The 19,955-nt window shown below is 36.8% G+C and overlaps 1 protein-coding gene across 1 annotated transcript in view; it reads left to right on the plus strand.

Moving 5' to 3' along the window:
• The window catches only part of LOC106871736 (uncharacterized), a 34,168-nt gene extending 14,625 nt beyond the window's left edge, over nt 1-19,543 (plus strand). The window contains exons 2-4 of the mRNA XM_014918353.3: nt 721-843; nt 10,362-10,511; nt 15,343-19,543. Of these exons, the coding sequence (XP_014773839.1) occupies nt 721-843; nt 10,362-10,511; nt 15,343-15,369 (300 nt within the window). The 3' untranslated portion in view covers nt 15,370-19,543. The remainder of the gene's footprint in view (nt 1-720; nt 844-10,361; nt 10,512-15,342) is intronic.
• Nucleotides 19,544-19,955: the final 412 nt, after the last annotated feature.

A 19,955-nucleotide genomic window follows, 5' to 3' on the forward strand; every position in this document is an offset into this window, starting at 1 on the left:
CTTCTTGGAGCTAATTCACGGCAGCTTTCATCCTAATTTTGGGACTGCCATGTTGGCTTGGCGATAACTATTAATTTCCAGTACCGCTGCCGTAGTCTCCTTTAGAGAGACTTAGAAATATTAATAACTCTATTTATATACATATATATATATATATATGTGTGTGTGTGTGTGTGTGTGTGTGTGTGTGTGTGTGTGTGTATGTATATATCACACACACACACTCACACATTCTCAGTTTTATATATATAGATTTGTAGTGTTAACAGTCAAACATATTTGGCTGCATTTTATGTGGGATTTTTGGCTGTAAACTTTGGTTTGAAAAATTTGACTTGAATACTTGAAAATGTAGATCTTAACAACCTGGTTAATTGTTGGATGACATAGATTAGGGGTGTACATTCTAAGAGAACATGAAGCTGCAGCAGTCACTTTGTGGGGGTAGTGCCTGCATCACAAAGTAGGTGTAATATATTTTTCCAAGTAGCAGTAGACATTGTAAAATTGACAACTGAGTTCAAATCTACCCATTGCCATTAATAATATTCATGCTTATCCATTATATCTGTTTCTAATCTCAATTAAAGGATTAAAATTGATAAAGTGTTCTCAGAATAAGATAATGAAATAAACAAACAAAACAAAACCAAGACATTTAGTCTCACTTTTTTTTTCTTTTTTTTTTTTAAATTTCTTCTTTGTTTCTTTTCATTGCAGAAGAAACTGCGTCCTTCATCTAATAAATTTATATCTACCTGTGTGGAGTCTGGTGCCGATAACAAGCTATCGCTGGATAATATCAACAGCTGTGCTGTTGTGACTAATTCCTGTTTACCTCAGGTGACTCAATGTATTTCCATTATTTCTTTGCTTTTATTATGTTATATCCACTGAGGACTGGTGAAACTGGATGGCAACACCAAATTAGATTGGAGCCTGGTGTTGCCATCCGGTTTCACCAGTCCTCAGTCAAATCGTCCAACCCATGCTAGCATGGAAAGCAGACGTTAAACGATGATGATGATGATGATGATCCACATGATGTTGACTTTTCAGTTGTTGTTGTTTAGCTCCTGGTTAGCTCTAATCATATAAATGATGTAAACCTACATTCACTGGTGTTCCAGCCTAAACCATCTTTTTTCCTTCCCAGCCATAGTATTTTTAGGACTATGTTATCTAACGTATACTTTCATTTTTAAGACCCTTCGTTGTTATTTGAAGAAATGTAGCTTCTATTTCTCACCAATCAGGCAACCATGTACAACAATTCTGCCAATTATGTGAATTATATACTGTTTCCTTGTTGTAGGAGTGCTGTATAATTCAAGTGTGTTTTATTAGCTTGCAGTTCTGTGTTCAGCTCTTCATGTGGTTGTAGCATATAGAAGCAACTTGATCAAGTGAATATGGTATTGAGACATTAACTTATAGATGGACTACCAACATAGATCTTGTTCACATATACTCTATGGGTCTCTTTGTGTATTTGTGTAATTCACTCATTCACATTACCTTGATTTACTTAATTGTCAGAAATAGATACTAAATCAGTTACAGGTGTTATCCAAGAGAGACTGATATTCTATCCAGGAGTATTTTTATCTTTTATCTGCTTTATGTAATGAAACCAGAGCTAAGGCGTCAGTTCGTAAAAGCTATAATGGGAGGCAAGGTTCTGGCTATCAGTTGAATATCGCCTTTCTCCCATTAATTTCTTATTCTTTATGTTGCTAAGGCTCCAGCAGTCAAGTAAAGAAGTATTAGGCAAATGCAGGTTCTCCATTAGTTTTATTTACAATATATACATAGGTGTGGTATGTTGCCCTTTTGCAGCTATCTCATGCGGTATGAATTCATTGTTCTCCATTATGCGGGCCATTGCCTCAGGAGATGCGACAAGCGGACTAGCCTAGAGGACAAGCTAGTGAGGTGTGCTCTGCGAGCAGTCGCGAGTCAAAGAGGAAAAGATCGAACCTTGTGGCTTCTTCCTTTTATATAGCTTACCATCACAAGCCTCATTCTGAGCTCGCGCATGGCAAATGGATGCAGGTGAGATCTCACTCCAGTCTCAGAGATGGCAATGGCTGCCATGAGATCTCACCCAATATGGCGCTGACTGCTTGTGCCACTACAAAGCCAACTGGTGAATTTACATTTATATTACATGAATAATATAGGGTCTCCTAGGTTGACATGCTTTACATAAACTACATAGAGTCCTTATCCCACTTATCAAATGTTTTTTTTTTTTTTTTTCATTTTGTTATGAATTAGTTTGATGAAGTGGGGAAAGTTCCTGTAGATTTTTGCTGACACTTCTTGGGTGGGAAGAATAGGAGTAACTAAGATGGCATGAATTAAGTTAAATTTGAATCTAGCAGTTAGAGTAGGAGAAAAAACATGAGTGACAGATATCTAAAAAGATGGTGCCAAGCTGGAGTAAGATGGATTGGTAAAGAGAGGAGGAGGAGGTGAAGATGTGAATTCATTTCATTGCTTTACTTCCTGGTTGGTCCTGGTCAAACATACTTATGATCAAAAGCAGTCTAATCATGACCATCTTGCCTTTCTTTTCAGAAACATTGTGTCTTGGATTCTACATTATTCAATGTGACTTTATTAAAGTGATATGATGGAGATTTTGCTATTATTTCTAACAGTTTGAGTGATCACATAGAACTGGCATGGGCAACCTTTTTTGGGAAGCAGGCCACATGAAACATGGCTCATCTTATGGGCCACACTACTAAAACAATTCATGGTAATTTTTCATTAGATGTGCTGTTCAGAGAGTCCTGTAGGCCACAGTCCTGTAGGCCACAGAAGTTCTCTCATCGGTTTGAGGATTCATTAAATTAATATGTGTGAGTAGTATGAATAGAGGAAATGCAGAGCAGACATATGTTGTTGATGGATCAAAGATTGTAGAATATTGATGAGTAAAGCTGGGCAGACATATTTTGTTAATGGATGAAAGATTGTAGAATATTGATGAGTAAAGCAAGGCAGACATATCTTGTTAATTGATCAAAGATTGTAGAATATTGATGAGTAAAAGTCTTTCTATCAAGTGACTAACTTTTTTTTTGTACGTTGTTTAGAAAATATCTGTATGACAGAATATATGATGAATAGTCTTTTCAGATGTAGGAGCTATACTTGAGTGTAGACTATCACTTATGCTATACAATATCCTGTGTGTGAATTCTATTGTAGCCCTGATGAGTTTTTTAAGGGCTGGTACTTAGTCCAGTTTCATGGTATTGAACAAGCAAGTGAGAAATATTTTCATGGATAGGACCACAGTCTTTCACTGATAACATTACCAGGTTCTCTGATATCTATTCCTGACTGTTGAATGTACTGAATCATTGCATGCATGGAGGTGTGTGCATTCATGCACAAATATTCATATTTACTTACAGAATTAGTCCTTTTATGTAAATTAAAAAAAAAAAATCAATTTTATATTTTTTATTTGTATCTCCTCTCCACAACAAGACACCTGTTTCTGTCCCTCTGTTACACTCAAACCTCTCATCACCTGGCACAGGGCCATCTTCTCCAGTACATCACCCCCTCAAAGGATCTTTGTCTTGCAGGTTACTTAGTAACCCCATCAGTGCTGGTGCTATGTAAAAAGCATCCAGTTCTCACTGTAAAGTGGTCACCATTTGGAAGCAGCAGTCGTGGTGGTGGTGGTGGCGACGGCGGCAGTGAATCATGCATCATAAAATATTAGATAGAATATTTGTTTTACAGGGAATTTGTAGAATGTCTCCTCCTTGAAACTTATACTGGGATGATTACAAACATCAGCTGACACTACATTACTTCCTCTATTGAAATTATTGGAAGTTTCAGTTCAGAAGTTACTGAAAAATATCTGATATTGCAATGTTTGTTACTAAAAAAAAAAATGGCCCACCCTAGCTAGTTGGGAATAAGGACAATTAGCTGGTTTAAGTATAATTAACAGCATGAACTTTGACACATGACTTGTTAATTTGTTTTTTATGTTGTATTGCTAGGTTTAGCTATGATACTCAACTTTGGTTTGGAATCTCAAAGTCACTTTGCCATTTGATATGGAATCACATTCAGAAGACAGGCTACATGTGATAAACTATCTGTGCCACTTGCAATTCCATGTTAAACTTATGTCCTTGTACATGGTATCTATTATTATATACGACCCTTCGCCTTCCTCAGCTATGAGAGTTTATCATCATCATCATCATCATTTTAACATTGGATGGTTTGGCAGGAAACTATGGGTCCAAAAACTGCATCATGCTCAGTGTCTGTTTTGACACGGTTTCTATGGCTGGATGCCCTTCCTAATATCAACCACTTTACTGCATGTGCTGGATGCTTTTTTTCATGCCACCATTGAAGTCACCGTACAGCTCATAGGATTACTAATCTCAGAGGAGGTAGGGTCAGATTTCTGCTAGGTGAGAAGAGTTTAAAGTGTGAGTGAAGGGAATGGGATCAGGGCAGGTTTTTGTAGAGGATCTGCATGGCTACTCACATTTAGTGGAAGAGCGGGAGAAAGAGGAAAGAGAAATGATCAATAGAAGCTGCAAAGAGATAGATAGTGGCAATGAGATGCCCAGATGGCCCCTCTAGGTACAAAGTGAGTAGAAGTGGGTGGATGGGTAGGTGATTTCGAGCTTTTTATGGGGAGCAGGAGATGGAGGGATAGGAAAGCAAGCAGCATCTGTAAAAATTAGGTAGGGTTGCAGACACTAGCATAATTAGGGAGTTGGTAGGGGCGGTTCGCCCTGGGTGGCACTTTTGGGTCTGCTGTAGGCAATATGTGTTTTTTTGGGGGGTGGGGTGGATGCAGATGGAAAGGCTGCCCCAAGTGACACACTCTAGCTATGCTAGTGGTTTTCAGAGTGGATGTTCAATGAGCCATGAGTTGGGTAAGATAGCAAGATGCAGAAGAGTGAGGGACAGGGAGTGAGAATGGTTTGATAGTAATGATGATACAGTTAAGAAGGGGAGGAGAAAAGAGAGAGAGATGATATGGTTGGGGTAATTTGTAGGAGCTGAGAGAAGAAAAGGTCATACATAGATTATGATGGGAGGTAATTTAGTTCAGTGGGGAGTGGAATGAATCTGTAACATGTGGGTGCAGAGACCAATATATATTTAGCTTTTCCAGAACTCAGTTTCGCTGAGGAGGATGAGTCTTTTCAACAACCTCATATCTCCAGACATCCCAGTCCTTTATCATCTTCGCCGTGAAGCTCAGAGTGGTGAGGTCAGCCCTCACCACCTCATCCCATTTCTTCCTGGGTCTCCAGTGCTCCAGTATGGTTTTAATCATGATGGCTAAAACAAACTAAAGAAGTAAAGAATATATTATTATAAGTCCCTGCTGCTTGCGTCATGTGAAAAGCATACAGTCCACATTATAAAATGGTTAGCATTAGGAAAAGAGGTCCAGCTGTAAAAAAAAACAGGTCAAAGCAGACAGTAGAGCTTGTTATGGGCTTCGGACTTGCCAGCTCATTTCAGACTATATCATTTCTAAAATTAAGAAATGGTATAGGGACCTATAATAATTATCAATGTGCTAGATTATGGATTTATTTCCATGATGATACTCATATTTTAGTTTTAAGATGTATATGGTGCCACATAAAAAGCACCCAACACACTCTGTTAAGTAGTTGGCATTAGGGAGGGTATCCAACCATAGGGTATCCAAGCTGAATCAGACTGGAACCAGGTGCAGCTTGCCCACTCTGGTCAAACTGTCCCACCCATGCCAGCACGGAAAATGGACATTAAATGATGATGATGATGATATAGGTACAAGCATGACTGTGTGTTCAAGAAGTCTGCTTCTCAAACTTGTGATTTTGGGTTTAGTCTTACTGTGTGGCACCTTGAGCAAGTGTTTTCTCTTATAGCCCAGGGCCAGCCAAAGTCTTGATGTATGTGTTTCCTCATTTCCATTCTACTTTGAAAACTTGTCCATTCGTTAAGAAATATTGCCTTACTTGGAAACAGATGGGGATTGACAACAGGAAAGGCATTTGGGTATTGAAAATCTGCTTCAACAAATTCCATCTCACCCAGGCAAGCAGGGAAATGTAGACATTAAATGAAGATGATGATGTATAACTGTAAGAATATGTGTGTGTGTGTGTGTGTGTGTGTGTGTATATATATATATATGCTTTTTTTATTCGTTTCAGTCATTTGACTGCGGCCATGCTGGAGCACCACCTTTAGTCAAGTAAATCGACCCCAGGACTTATTCTTTGTAAGCCTAGTACTTATTCTATCGGTCTCTCTTGCCAAACCGCTAAGTGACGGGGACGTAAACACACCAGCATCGGTTGTCAAGCGATGTTGGGGAGACAAACACATACACACAAACATATACATATATATGTGTGTGTATACATATATATATATATATATATATATATATATATATATATATATATATATATATACTAGCAGCTAAGCCCGGTTTCACCCGGTCTGTTTGTGATCGTTTTCTGTTAGGCATAATCTATAACAGCGTTTCTCAACCTTATCATTTCGGGTCCTCTGTTTCGATTGGAGCCTCCAGTTGTATGACAATTTCCTGATTCCACCCCCCTCCTACCACCTTGTCAGAAAAGAAGTGAGACAGCATAGCGAAAGTTTTGGCTGACTGTCATCCTGTACTCCCCTTGTTGCTAGCGAAATGGTATATGCCGGCTGTGTGAGCAACTGGTTGTTTTAATGGTGGAACAAACAGGGGAATTCCATTAGAAAAGGTTTTAATCGATTTTCTCGGTAAGTATGGGAGCTAGGAGAAAAATACAAACCGCATTCCAATCTATGCACCTGTCTCCACATGTGTGCCATTTTTCATGCGAATCCACCCGGCTGTTAGGCTGTGAACCTGAAGACAAGAAAGAATACAACGATCGCCCATGTCCAATTTATATTATATTATATATATATATATATATATACATACAACGGGCTTCTTTCAGTTTCCGTCTACCAAATCAACTCACAAGGCTGTGGTTGGCCCGAGGCTATAGTAGAAGACACTTGCCCAAGGTGCCACTCAGTGGGACTGAACCCAGAACCATGTGGTTGGTAAGCAAGCTACTTACCACACACCCACTCCTGCACATATATATCTATATACAAATGTATGTTTGTATGAACATATCTATACATATGTGTGTGTATATATATATATATATGTATAGATAGATGGATGGATGGATGGATGGATGGGTAGGCAGGCATCTTTTGTGTGTGTGTGTAGATAGGTATTTATTCTTGTATTCCTTTGTAGCAAGAATTGTTCATATATCTTTGTGTCTTTCAAGTTCTAAATTCTTCAACACACAGAAGCAATTGAAGCTATAGAAGTATCAAATAAGTTGAGATTCTGTGTTGTTGTTGTTTGGTTTTGAGTCAAAATGTACTGGGTAAATATAAACAGTATTCTAATGCGGGAAGAGTAAAAACATGCTGCAACTTTAGTCATAGAATTTATACTAAACATTACACTCCTTAGCATGATGTTATGTAAGAAAATTGTGACTAATACCACTTTGTCAGCAAGCTCATCCTTATAAAAGGTCAGAATTGAGGTCATGCTAATACTTTCAGTTTCAAAATGGTAAACAAGAATGTGGAAAAAACAATATCATATTCTATCCTTTGGCTTCTGACAGTCGTAATTGTTATTTACTGAGAAGGCACTGTTGGATAGGGATTCAGTGCTGGTCTATTAACTCCAAATTTTCAGTTTCAGCCTCTTAAATGTCATGACTAATGCCTAGTAATAATATTATAGTGAAATGTCCCAAGGTAAAAACCACCTAATATTTGATGCAGAAAGCTTTTATTTCATGTTTAGTTTATAATCACAGAAAATAACCTCTTGTTTAGTGTCTCATTGTAGTTTTACTCTTTAGCATCCAGATTTCTCTGTCAAATGTAAAACTTATTTATTCACATTGTTTTGGATTAATCATGCATTATATCACAGCTTTGAGATTTTGATGATGTGATTGTTAATTTTTAGAATGACTTTGAAGGATGGATACCAGAGGCTGGATCTAGCCAGTTTGAACATAAAACAGAATATTTTGGCTTGACAGGGCTGGTTTAAATGCTAAAGGGTTAACATCAGGTCAGCTCTGATCATGCAGACTTATGATTAAAGGAACTCCAACCATGACTATTCTGCCTTTTTCATGTATAGTGAATATAGTACTACATTATGCAATTTGTCCTTCTTTGTCCAAGATGATAAATTATAATTTGAATAGAACTGGCTGCTATTTCTAACAAGGCTAGTGACCATATGGAGGTTCCCCTGTTGTTATTAGTTTTAGATCAGTCCTAATTGAACAGATCTATGATCAAAGCATTCCAGCCATAACAATCCCATCTTATTTTTGGACATAGTATATCTTGGACTACACTTTCCAATGTGTTCATAATTTTTTTTAAAGATGTAAATGTACAGTTTAAAGGAAACCAGCTGCTATTTCTTGCAGGTTAAGCAAATGATTAGAGTGTAAGTGGAAAGCTTTCAGCCTGAGTTTCTTGTGTGCAGCCTTCAAGAAGCAGTGTAGATTTTGTGCTCAAAAAAATCTTGTTGATTTGAATTATATTTTTTTTAATGATTTTCAAGATATTTTTGTGACAATTTAAGAACAAATTTACATGTTTATTTATCTTCTTAATAAGTACAATTACTTTTTTCCATATTTTTCCATAATTTGTTTTAATACAATCCTATTAGTTTATGCTTAACTCAGTGTGCCTTCAGATATAAAGAGAATCACTCTCTCTGGTCTGGAGGCTCCCTCATTTGCTCAGTTGGTGGGTTAGTGAAGAGAGATGCTCTCTTGTATCTATACTCAACACTATTACCAACAAACTACTCCCTGGAATAGTGTTACATCAAGACCAAGCTTCTGACATAAGAATAAATTGATTGAAAACCAGTTGCAAGATCATATTCAGTTACTTCAAAACCAATTCAAACTAAATTAAATATCTTAGATCTATGAAAATTAAACAAAATTACATTGAAATTTTAAAAAAGTATCACACAGTTGTGTTGTTGACATTTCATTGTTCTGAAATCAAGAAATTACACACCAATAATATATTAGTCTAAATTAATTAACAACTCAAGAAATAAAACATTTTATGAAGTGGTGGAAAATACTGTTAAGAGGTAAATACTTGAATGTCTTAACCCATCTGATACCAGCTTGCTCAAGACCACTTCTTCTCTTTTAAAATCTTCATGTTTATGTTAAATCTCCATCCATCCATCTCTGTCCAGTATTCCTGGGAGGTTTGTTGGTGTAGAGTCCTCAAGCATCTCTTTCATAGAGTTCCTGTCAGGAGCAACTGTCATTAAACTTTCCAGCTGGATTCCCAAATGTAACCAACTAAGACTATGGATATTATCCAACCCTCATGTTCTTGGTCTACCTCTACATCTCTTACTGGTTGGCTTGCATAGATGAATCTGTTTCGTAATTTTTTCTGCAACATTCTAATCGCATGTCCACAGTAATGGAGTTGCAACCTCTCAATGCACAGAAGTAGTGTCTCAACTTGGAGAGACTCCCTGATCTCTGAGCTATGCACCCTGTTAAATATTGTTACCTCTGAGATCCTTCAGGAAAACCCCATTTTGGCTTCTTATATTCACATTTGTACTCTTTTTGCTCATTACCCATCATTCATGACCATGAAGATAGGCACAAAAACTGAATTGAGTCTATTAATGTTTTATAAGTAACTTTTGCTAAGGTATTTAAGTTTAAAACACCAGCTTTAATGATTGAAGTTAAATTCTTTATTAGTTTCAATATTAATTAAAACACACAAGGCAGTGAGCTGGCAGAATCATTAGCATGCTGGCCTGGACAAAATGCCGCTAAGCATTTTGTCCATCTTCATGTTCTGAGTTCAAATTCCACTGAGGTCAATTTTGTCTTTCATCCTTTCAGGGTTGATAAAATAAGTATCAATTGAATACTGGAGTCAATGTAATCAATTTAACCCACCTCTCCTGAAATTGCTGGCCTTGTGCCAAAATTTGAAATCAATGTCAATTAAAGCACTTGTGTATTTTATTGGAATTATAGTTATGAAAAGGTTAATATCTACGGAAAAGATATAAATGCTGTAGCTTCCTGTTTCTCTCTCCTCTATAAAATAACCTCATTTTGTGCCAAGTTAAAATACATTATTGTTTCACTCTGGTAGAATAGGAGGACATTAGTTTAATAGTCACTTGATCCCGTTATTGTCCAATAATGTAATTATTTGCCTTTCTTTATTTGTAGTTTAATACAAACATCTCCTTTAAATCGTCAACTGTCCCATCGCGATCAGAACCCAATGATGACAATATGGATGTTTCATCCGCCCCATATTCATACCCTGTCATATACTCTCAGCCTCGGTCATGCATCATGTGTGCTGCAGGAGACTCTGTAAGTATTATATTGTTTATGGATTATAGCTTCATTTAGCTTCATTTTTAGTTTGGTTTTTTTGGTGGTGGGTGAGGTCTGAAATAATTTTCTTCATATAGGCGCAGGCATGGCTCTGTGGTATGATGTTTGCTTCCCAAACACATGGTCCTGGGTTCAGTGTCCCACTGCATAGTACCTTAGGCAAGTGTCTTCTACTATAGCCACAGGTCATCCAAAGCCTTGTGAGTGGATTTGACCGATGGAAACTTAAAGAAGCCTGTCATGTTTGTTTGTGTGTGTGTTTCCCATACTGCTGCTTGACCACCAGTGTCGGTTTGTTTACATCCTCATAATTTAGCAGTTTGGCAAGAGACTAATAAAATAAGTACAAGGTTAAAAAAAAAAGTACTACGGTCGATTTGTTCGACTAAATACTCTTCGATGCAATGCCCCAGCATGAGTACAGTTCAGTGACTGAAACAAGAGATAGAACATATATATGTAAAAACCTTGCCAAGATTGACCTCACCTGTGCTGGCAAAAAGCATCCAGTTCGCACTGTGAAGCGGTTGGCATTCTGGATGGGCATCCAGCTGTAAAAACCATGCCAAAACTGACCTCACCTGTGCTGGTGCCATGTAAAAAGCACTGTCCACTCTGCAGGGTGGTTGGTGTTAAGGAAGGGGCATCCAGTCGTAAAAAGCCTTGCCAAAACAGTCACAGTAGCCTGGGATAGTCTTCTACCTGGCCAGCTCCTGAAAAACAGTCCAATCCTTGCTAGCATGGAAGGCGGACGTTAAATGATGATGGTGGTGGTGGTGGAGGTGATGATGATGATGGTGGTGGTGGTGGTGGTGGTGGTGGTGATGATGGTGGTGGTGGTGGTGGTGGTGGTGATGGTGATGGTGATGATTTTCACCTGGTGAAAATTGCCTCTCTACAGCAGAAAAGATGTAAACAGATTATTAAACCACTGCAAGCGATACACTGGCATCCTCGTGGATGGAATACTAGTGTATCAGAAAAAAATTGGTACTTGCTGCTTTAAAGTTACGGAGGAAATAGAAAACTGCTATTACCGACATTTCTTTTCAAAGAGAGAGATGTGGTAGTAGTGAGGTTTTTGTTATAAAAGACAACTCTAAACATGACTATTTTAATCGGAGTTGTCTCCCTCAATTATCTCAACTTTATCGATGTGTATGTAAACTAATGAAAAGTATTTTTAAAATATAGCACAGATAGGGCTCTGTAATTATGAAGTTTGCTTTTCAGCCGGGTGGTTCAGTTCTGTCCCAATGTATGGAACTTTGGGAAAGTCTCCTTTACCATTGCTTTAGTCAACAAATTTCTCATGATGACTGGAAATCATGTAGAAACACTCATATACGTATTAGTGAGAAAATAGATAAATTCAGAGCTTTTGAACAGATACCCTGTGGTATGTGCTCTGTCCGAGTTGCACTGGCACTCCTTTATTACTCTCACTGCAATGCATGCAGTGAACCAGTGACTGGCCTATGAGAAATCTGTGATCAGCCATGCTATTATTTACAATATCGTCGTCGTCGTTTAACGTCCGCTTTCCATGCTAGCATGGGTTGGACGATTTGACTGAGGACTGGTGAAACCAGATGGCTACACCAGGCTCCAATCTGATTTGGCAGTGTTTCTACAGCTGGATTCCCTTCCTAACGCCAACCACTCGGAGAGTGTAGTGGGTGCTTTTACGTGTCACCTGCACGAAGGCCAGTCAGGCGGTACTGGCAACGGCCACACTCGATATAAAATGCAAAGATGTGTTGTTAAGAAGTTAACTTTACAACCATGTAGTTTTTTTGGTTCAGTCCCCACCACATTTGAGCAATTGTCTTCTACCTTGTGTCTTTCAAGGTATTGTGAGTGAAATGTGTGGAAGCCTTTAGTGATAGATTTATGTTCACACCACCAAAATCTGGACCTTTTGGCACCTTTATCAGAGTCATACTGTTGTAAGAATCAGGCCAAGACTCCAGTCCTTTCTTCTTTCAATCAATCTCAAGAGCAGTGAGAAGTTTCATGGGCACCGCCCTTCTGTGACTAAGCAACAGAAAAAAGTTACTTGCCTGTAATCCACTACTCTTTAAAACACATATTTTCCTGTGATTATTACATACACAATGATGATGATGGACTGCCAGAGTCATCAGATCATCAGGCACATTGTCATGTAGTTACAAATCTTTACATTCTGATTTCAAATCTCACTGAAGTCCTCGTTTTTCTTTTTTAACTCACTGAGCTAGCAAAATTGTTAAAATTGCTCAACAAAATGCTTTGTGGCAATTCGTCTGTCTTTATGTTCTGAGTTCAAATATTGCCATGGTCGACCTTGCCTTTCATCCTTTCGGGGTCAATGAAATAAGTAGCAGTTGCACACTGAGGTCGATGTAATGGACTTTCCAAAATATCAAGCCTTGTACCTATAATAGAAAGGCTTATTGCATACACAATGGCACAGAAAATGCTAATTTTTCCATGTTACTGTGATTGTAATAATAACAAGAATGGTTAAACATGTAGGATTAACTGACCGTAAAAGACTTGGGAAAATATGAATGTTCTTTGACTATCAAAATATTGGTGATTTTGAATTTAAAATTGTGTTAAAATAGATAGATAAATAAAATGGAAGTGATAGAAAGAAAGCCAAGAATTCAACTCATCATATCTTGGCACCATTCTGTGTTTATGGCCAAAGTATTTAACTTTCAATAACCCAGTCTACCTAACTGTAAATTGCTATTGACTCACTACTGTCAATTACAGCAGAAACACTGTAAAATTAATAACTGCTTAGTTAGTTTGTTATGCTAAGTTCAACATTTTGAGTGCAGCTTGAGATGAATTCAACCCAACTGAATTATATACCGCTGATACACTATTTGCAGGATAGGGATGGTAGCAAAATGCCAGGCATACTCACAAGGGGTGGGGATCAGAATATAAATAGGATGGTTGAGTAAGAGATAGATAGATGGTGGCAAGCACTAGGGCATACCCTTATGGCTTGAAGGTCATAATAGGTGGCAAGACATTGCCAAAAATGCTTAAGTAGAGAGTGAAGAAGAGGAATGCAGTGAATGGTGAAAACCTGGGTATACAGAGGTGGGTGGGGCTATCGGATAGCATTGATACAGAGAAACTGGGCCATGAGGACAGGATTGGGGAGAGGTAACACACAGCACTTCTAGAACTCAGTTTTGCTGAATCTCATAGAACCTCCGTGAGGCCCAACATTCTAAGATCGGTCCTTACCACTTCATCCCACATCTTCCTGGGTCTCCCTCTGCCACAGGTACCATCCACTGTCAGTGATCGGCACGTCTTTATGCAGCTGTTCTTATTCATATGCATCACATGTCCAAACCAACATAGTCTTCTCTCATGCATGCTACATTTGATTCCTCTTATGCTTAACTTTTCTCTCAATACATTTGCACTTGGCTGCACTGATGTTGCACATCCAACAGAGCATACTGCCTTCATTTCTCTCCAGTCTATTCATGTCTTCTACATTCAGAGCCCATATCTCACTACCGTGGAGTATAGCCATTTGCAACACAAGTGTCATACAGTCTACCTTTCACTCTGAGAGAGAGTCCTTTTGTTACCAACAGAATAGCCCTCTGAACTTCCTCCACCCTATTCTTATTCTAAAAACAATACTTTCAGAGCATCCTGCACCATTGCTAATTTGGTCACCTAGGTAACAGAAACTATCTACAACCTCAAGAGAGCCTCCTGGGCATTTGAGAGAATCTAAGTTCAGTGTGCTCTTAGTGCTTATTTTTCCTGCACATGTGCTACATACAAAGACAACTCTATCTGTTAATCTACCTGTGATTCCACTGCACATTGATGGCTTATTTAGATTATTAATTAGATTTTGAAGAGTTAAATGCTTTTTTTTAAACATTAATACAATAAACGTTTTGCTGTTTCTAATCTGTAAAAAAGTCTGGAACCATAAGGTGCTTTTAATTTCTTATTTTATAGCATTTAGTGAAAAAAAGATACATCTCCATGTGAGTTATGTAAATAAAGTGTCCTTCTGTAAAGACAAAACATTTGCAGAAGATTTTTGTCAAAGCCGTGTTGGAATTTATGCTATTAATGTGAGCTAAAACAGCAGAAGACTAGTAGCACTGGTGGCATGCTGGGCTAAATATTTTTGAATATTCTAACTCGTCTCTTCTTTCTGAGATTAAATCGTGCTTGGTTCAACTTTGCTTTTAATTCTTTAGTCCTGAGAATGTAGGTACTAGTCAAGTAAGGGTAAATTCATTTGGCTTATATTTTCCTTACAAATTTTAGACCTCATGCTTATATAATTAAGTTTGGCATTGATGAACGTCTACTACTACTTGTGCAAGATAATATCTGCTGCGTGTTTCAATTACGTATTGATAAAGAGATATGGGCATTGAATGTGGAATCCTGATGGATTTTGAAAAGAATGAATTGCGATGTTGTTCAACGAAATGCAACATTAACGAGTAAGGGAAAGGTGGACAAGTGAACCGAGAAAATGACCGAGTTTTAATAGGCATTAGCCATTATATGCAGGGGAGACAACTGTGTTGCTTATGACCGTAATGTGAATGGTTGGTGTTTATCTCTGGGTGAGCAGGTGATAGATGATAGATGCTTTTGCATTGACTTGTTAAATAATTACTTTCACTCATGAATGGACATTAATGATGACGTTGACAACTGAAATTTACATCAGTTTATTAACTTTCTGCTTGATATACACAGATTCAAATTATTGTATTTCTTTTCATTTCTTTTTTCTCTTGGCTTGCAGGGTCACATAAACCATATATTGAGGTGATATGTCCCAATGATGAGAAAATCTACAAGAATCCTCATAGCTACAACTTTTACATGAAGGACTGGTCCTTCTCTTTTCTTTTTTTTTTTATACTTTTTCATAACTGACTCCTATGTCAAACTGAAGAGGAAAGCAACATCAAAAAAAAAAAAAAGAAGAGAAACAAAAACTAGTCACCAACTGTTAAAATTTTCCATGATTTTCCTTGCTCTATCACTTTTTCTTTTTTTTATAATACCTTTTCATTCTCCATTCTTTTTCATTGTACATCCTTTTCATTCGCTTTGTCTCTCTCTTGTTCTCTTCCTCTGTCCCTTTGTTTTTTATTACTTATCCTTCTTATCTGATCTCATATATATATATATATATATATATATATATATATATATATATATATGTGTGTGTGTGTGTGTGTATCTTATTTTACAATTTTTTCATAAATATTTATCTCCTAATTCTGCAATATATTATAGAAACAGGAACATCTAAAACAAATAATAAAGAATGTGACAATTTCCATTAATTATCATTTTGTAAATGGTATCTTGATCATTATTCTTTTTTAATAAGATCATCATCATTTTAGTTATGAATGTTACAGCTACAGTGCTTGATTCTCATTAAAAAAATTAGCTCCACACAAAAATTCGATTCTTGAGTTACAACCACTTACTTTCATTAATGTTGTTAATATCCTTGAGAAACACAAATATCACAACTTCTCATTACTTTTCTATAAATTTGAAGTTTCATATATGGAAAACTCATCTTTAAGTGTTTAATCAAGTTAAAATATGAAAGACTTGTGATTTTGCCTTTTTTTTAAATTTCTTTTTGCTGTCATTTTTTTTTATTGGTTCATATACTGACATTTTGAAGAAATCAAAATGAGAAATACAATTTTTTAAATATTTTTATAATAAAGTTACTCGTTGATGATAACCTGAATATCAGTATTTTCTTGTTTACATACAAACTGAGAATTGTTATTGTTATTATTATGTTGTTCTCTACATTAACAGTACCAGAACAGAGATTGTGCTGATAAGATGCTCTCTAAGGGGTTGGTTTATATAAGCTAGAGAGGTTTGTCTAAAGTAATCTAATAGGTAATGAAACTTCAAGCTAATACTTTCTAATATTGTAATATTCCTGCTACTTGTGACTTGGAGTTGTACCCTTTTAACAACTAGGTAGAATTAATGTAAGATAAAGATCTTGACCTTGAACACAATTTAGTGCCAGTGAAGGGATCTAAGCCATTTTCACTTTAACCAGCTGCATAATAATTACATGATAAACTTATCTCTATGAAGTGCTATGTGTATTTATGCTTTATCAAAGATAATGTACCTGAAACATTTAGCAAGTTACATGATTTTGCATTTCATCAGTGATATCTTATCACTTGAAATGGGTCTACTATTATGAGGGCAATTGCATCAGTCTTAAATCTCAAGATAGTATGTTGTACAATAAAAATGGCTTGGTCATAATAAAATTGCCTATTGGATAATACGAAATACGAAAACAGATGAGTTCAATACGCAAACAACGAGAGAAACAAATGGAAAACAGGACAAGTAACCCAAAGAACAACCCTTCATCAGTTGTCGGCTGTCTAGTTACTCCTCATTTCGAGCATTGAACGACAATATGAGTCTTCAAAGACAGTTGCTCCCCATAAGTACCAAAATAAAATTTGGGATTTATGGAGGGTCAAAGTTGGGAACAAAAAGAGGACAGTGGAGACATACAAGGAAGACAAACATGGAGGGTTGTTAGACTAGAACGAGGATAAAATAGCGAATGCTGGAGAAATATTTTCTTTGACAAGAGAAAAGCTAGAAGAGAGAAGAAGGGTCATTCTTTGTGTTACTTGTCTTGTTTTCTATTTGTTCTCGTTGTTTGTGTATTGAACTCATTTGTTGCCGTATTTCATGTTGTTTGCTGTTGGTGACGTCCTGTACCCACATATGCATATGTGTGTGTGTATATATATTACAAGCTTACTTGCTAATTGTGACACCAGCACTTGTTTTGGTACTGGTGGGAAAATGAGTCACCGCTATCTGTAGTGGTCAAAACAGAAAATCCATGTTTAAGTGGGGATAAATATTACCTCTTGAGATATATATATATAGATATATATATATATATATATATATATATATATATATATATATATATGCTGGTTTGGTTTGCAGCAACCAAATTAAAAAAAAACACAGTATGTGAGTTCTTGGTAAACCATTTCCATCAGTTGTAGCTATTTCACTTTAAAAATATCTCTAATGTCTTTTAGAAATGCAGTATCTTTTCCTTCATTTCATATACTGCTAATGTTCTCCAGCTGAAGATGAATGTCACTCATTTCTCACTGCCATCATTTATAAATTTGTGATTTTTTTTTTAACTGAGTAAAAAGTCTAGTATTTTCGTCACCTGTTACATATACTTGATAATCCTTAATAAAATTAAAATGTCAGTCAAACTGTGCCACAAAATCCAAAATATAACCTAGGAATTCTTTCTAATAGACATTTAACAATTTGACTGACTATTCCTATTTCACCTGAGATATTCTTTAATTTACATTTGTTGACCATCAAAACCATTTTAATTATAATTCTATAGATTGACACAAAACCATTATTATTTTTTTTTTTTTTTTTGGAGTATGTGTGTGTGTGTGTGACCTTTGGAAATATGGTGTGCGTGAGAAGACCCGGCAAGCCAAGTGAGACCTAAATCCAAGGCCTCTTCCAGGATGCGTATCTTCCTACATTGGACACTAAACTCCGCTTGTGAAAACCTGTTGAGGCAAGGGAAATCAAACTAATTTCGACGGCTGGCACCCATGCCAACATTGTCTCCTTCATTGGACATGGAACTCGGCTTGCAAAGACCTGTTGAGGCAAGCAAAAGCGAAGCGAAAACGTGATGGCACGTGTAAAGACATTCGAGTGAGATCGTTACCAGTGCCGCTGGACTGGCTCCTGTGCAGGTGGCACGTAAAAGACACCATTTCGAGCATGGCCATTGCCAGTACCGCTTGACTGGCCTTCGTGCCGGTGGCATGTAAAAGCACCCACTACACTCTCGGAGTGGTTGGCGTTAGGAAGGGCATCCAGCTGTAGAAACTCTGCCAAATCAGATTGGAGCCTGGTGTAGCCACCTGGTTCACCAGTCCTCAGTCAAATCGTCCAACCCATGCTAGCATGGAAAGCGGACGCTAAACGACGACGATGATGATATATATATATACAATTTAAAAATAGGATAAAATCTTTTATAAGAATTTATCAAGTAGTTAGCGTGAAAAACCTTATGATGAAAAAAATGTATTAATTTGAAACACATAAATAAATAAATATATATATATCATCATCATCGTTTAACGTCCGCTTTCCATGCTAGCATGGGTTGGACGATTTGACTGAGGACTGGTGAAACCGGATGGCAACACCAGGCTCCAGTCTGATTTGGCAGAGTTTCTACAGCTGGATGCCCTTCCTAACGCCAACCACTCAGAGAGTGTAGTGGGTGCTTTTACGTGTCACCCGCACGAAAACGGCCACGCTCATATATATATATATTAAGGGCATTACTATACATAAATGCTTCACACTAGGAGGGACTCTTAAAGTCAAAACTACCATAATAAACACATTGTACCGATGTACGATGTGTTTATTATGGTAGTTTTGACTTTAAGAGTCCCTCCTAGCGTGAGGCATTTATGTATAGTAATGCCCTTAATATATATATATATATATATATATATATATCTGTGTGTATTTGAAACCAAAGGAATGATAGAAAAAGTAAACTTTGACAGGTATTGAACTCAGAGCACTGAGGTAAGAGAAGAATTAATATAAAACCTTTAGTCTAGCGCTCTACCATTTCTTCCATTCCACTGCTCTGAATTACAATAAGCTGCTTTATTAGAAGCCTGTTGATTCTAGCATATATTACATTTTGGAAATAGAAGTGCTGAAAATGTGTTATGGTAACTTCTTGGCATGTCTCAGTCTGCAACTGTTTCTATTTTCAGTTACCTATTCTGCTAATGTCATGGAGGAATGATATGATCATCACAACTTCCTATTTGTCATTCTTTGAATAAAATTCTGTTTTGTTATTTTTTTAAAATAAATATGTAAATGTTTGTCGTTTGTCCTTTTAATTATTTTATATTACTTTTTCTCTAGCTTGTGTTATTGATTTTGCAAATTGGCAGAACAAGTAACTTCAAAGAATCATGCTCGTCCTATGATCAATGAAATGGGAATAAAATCTTTCAGCCAAGCAGTCTGAGGTTAGCACAGTTATGTAGATTGACTAAGAATACAATACAATGTTTCTAATTAGATTAGCATTTTGTAATTAAAAAAAAATATGATATAGAACAAATTAAGTCCAATTATCATCATTATCACAAATCCTTTAAACAGGAAGGGATCTTAGGGTTTACTCCTGAATACACTTTTTGTCTGAAGTATCTATTGAATAATTTCATTCTACATTTGACAGATGTTCAGCATCAATAATGATTACATTAAGTTATTGCAGATTTATTT

The sequence above is a fragment of the Octopus bimaculoides genome, chromosome 2, assembly GCF_046866305.1.
Source record: "Octopus bimaculoides isolate indiv1 chromosome 2, ASM4686630v1, whole genome shotgun sequence".
Lineage (NCBI taxonomy): Eukaryota > Metazoa > Mollusca > Cephalopoda > Octopoda > Octopodidae > Octopus > Octopus bimaculoides.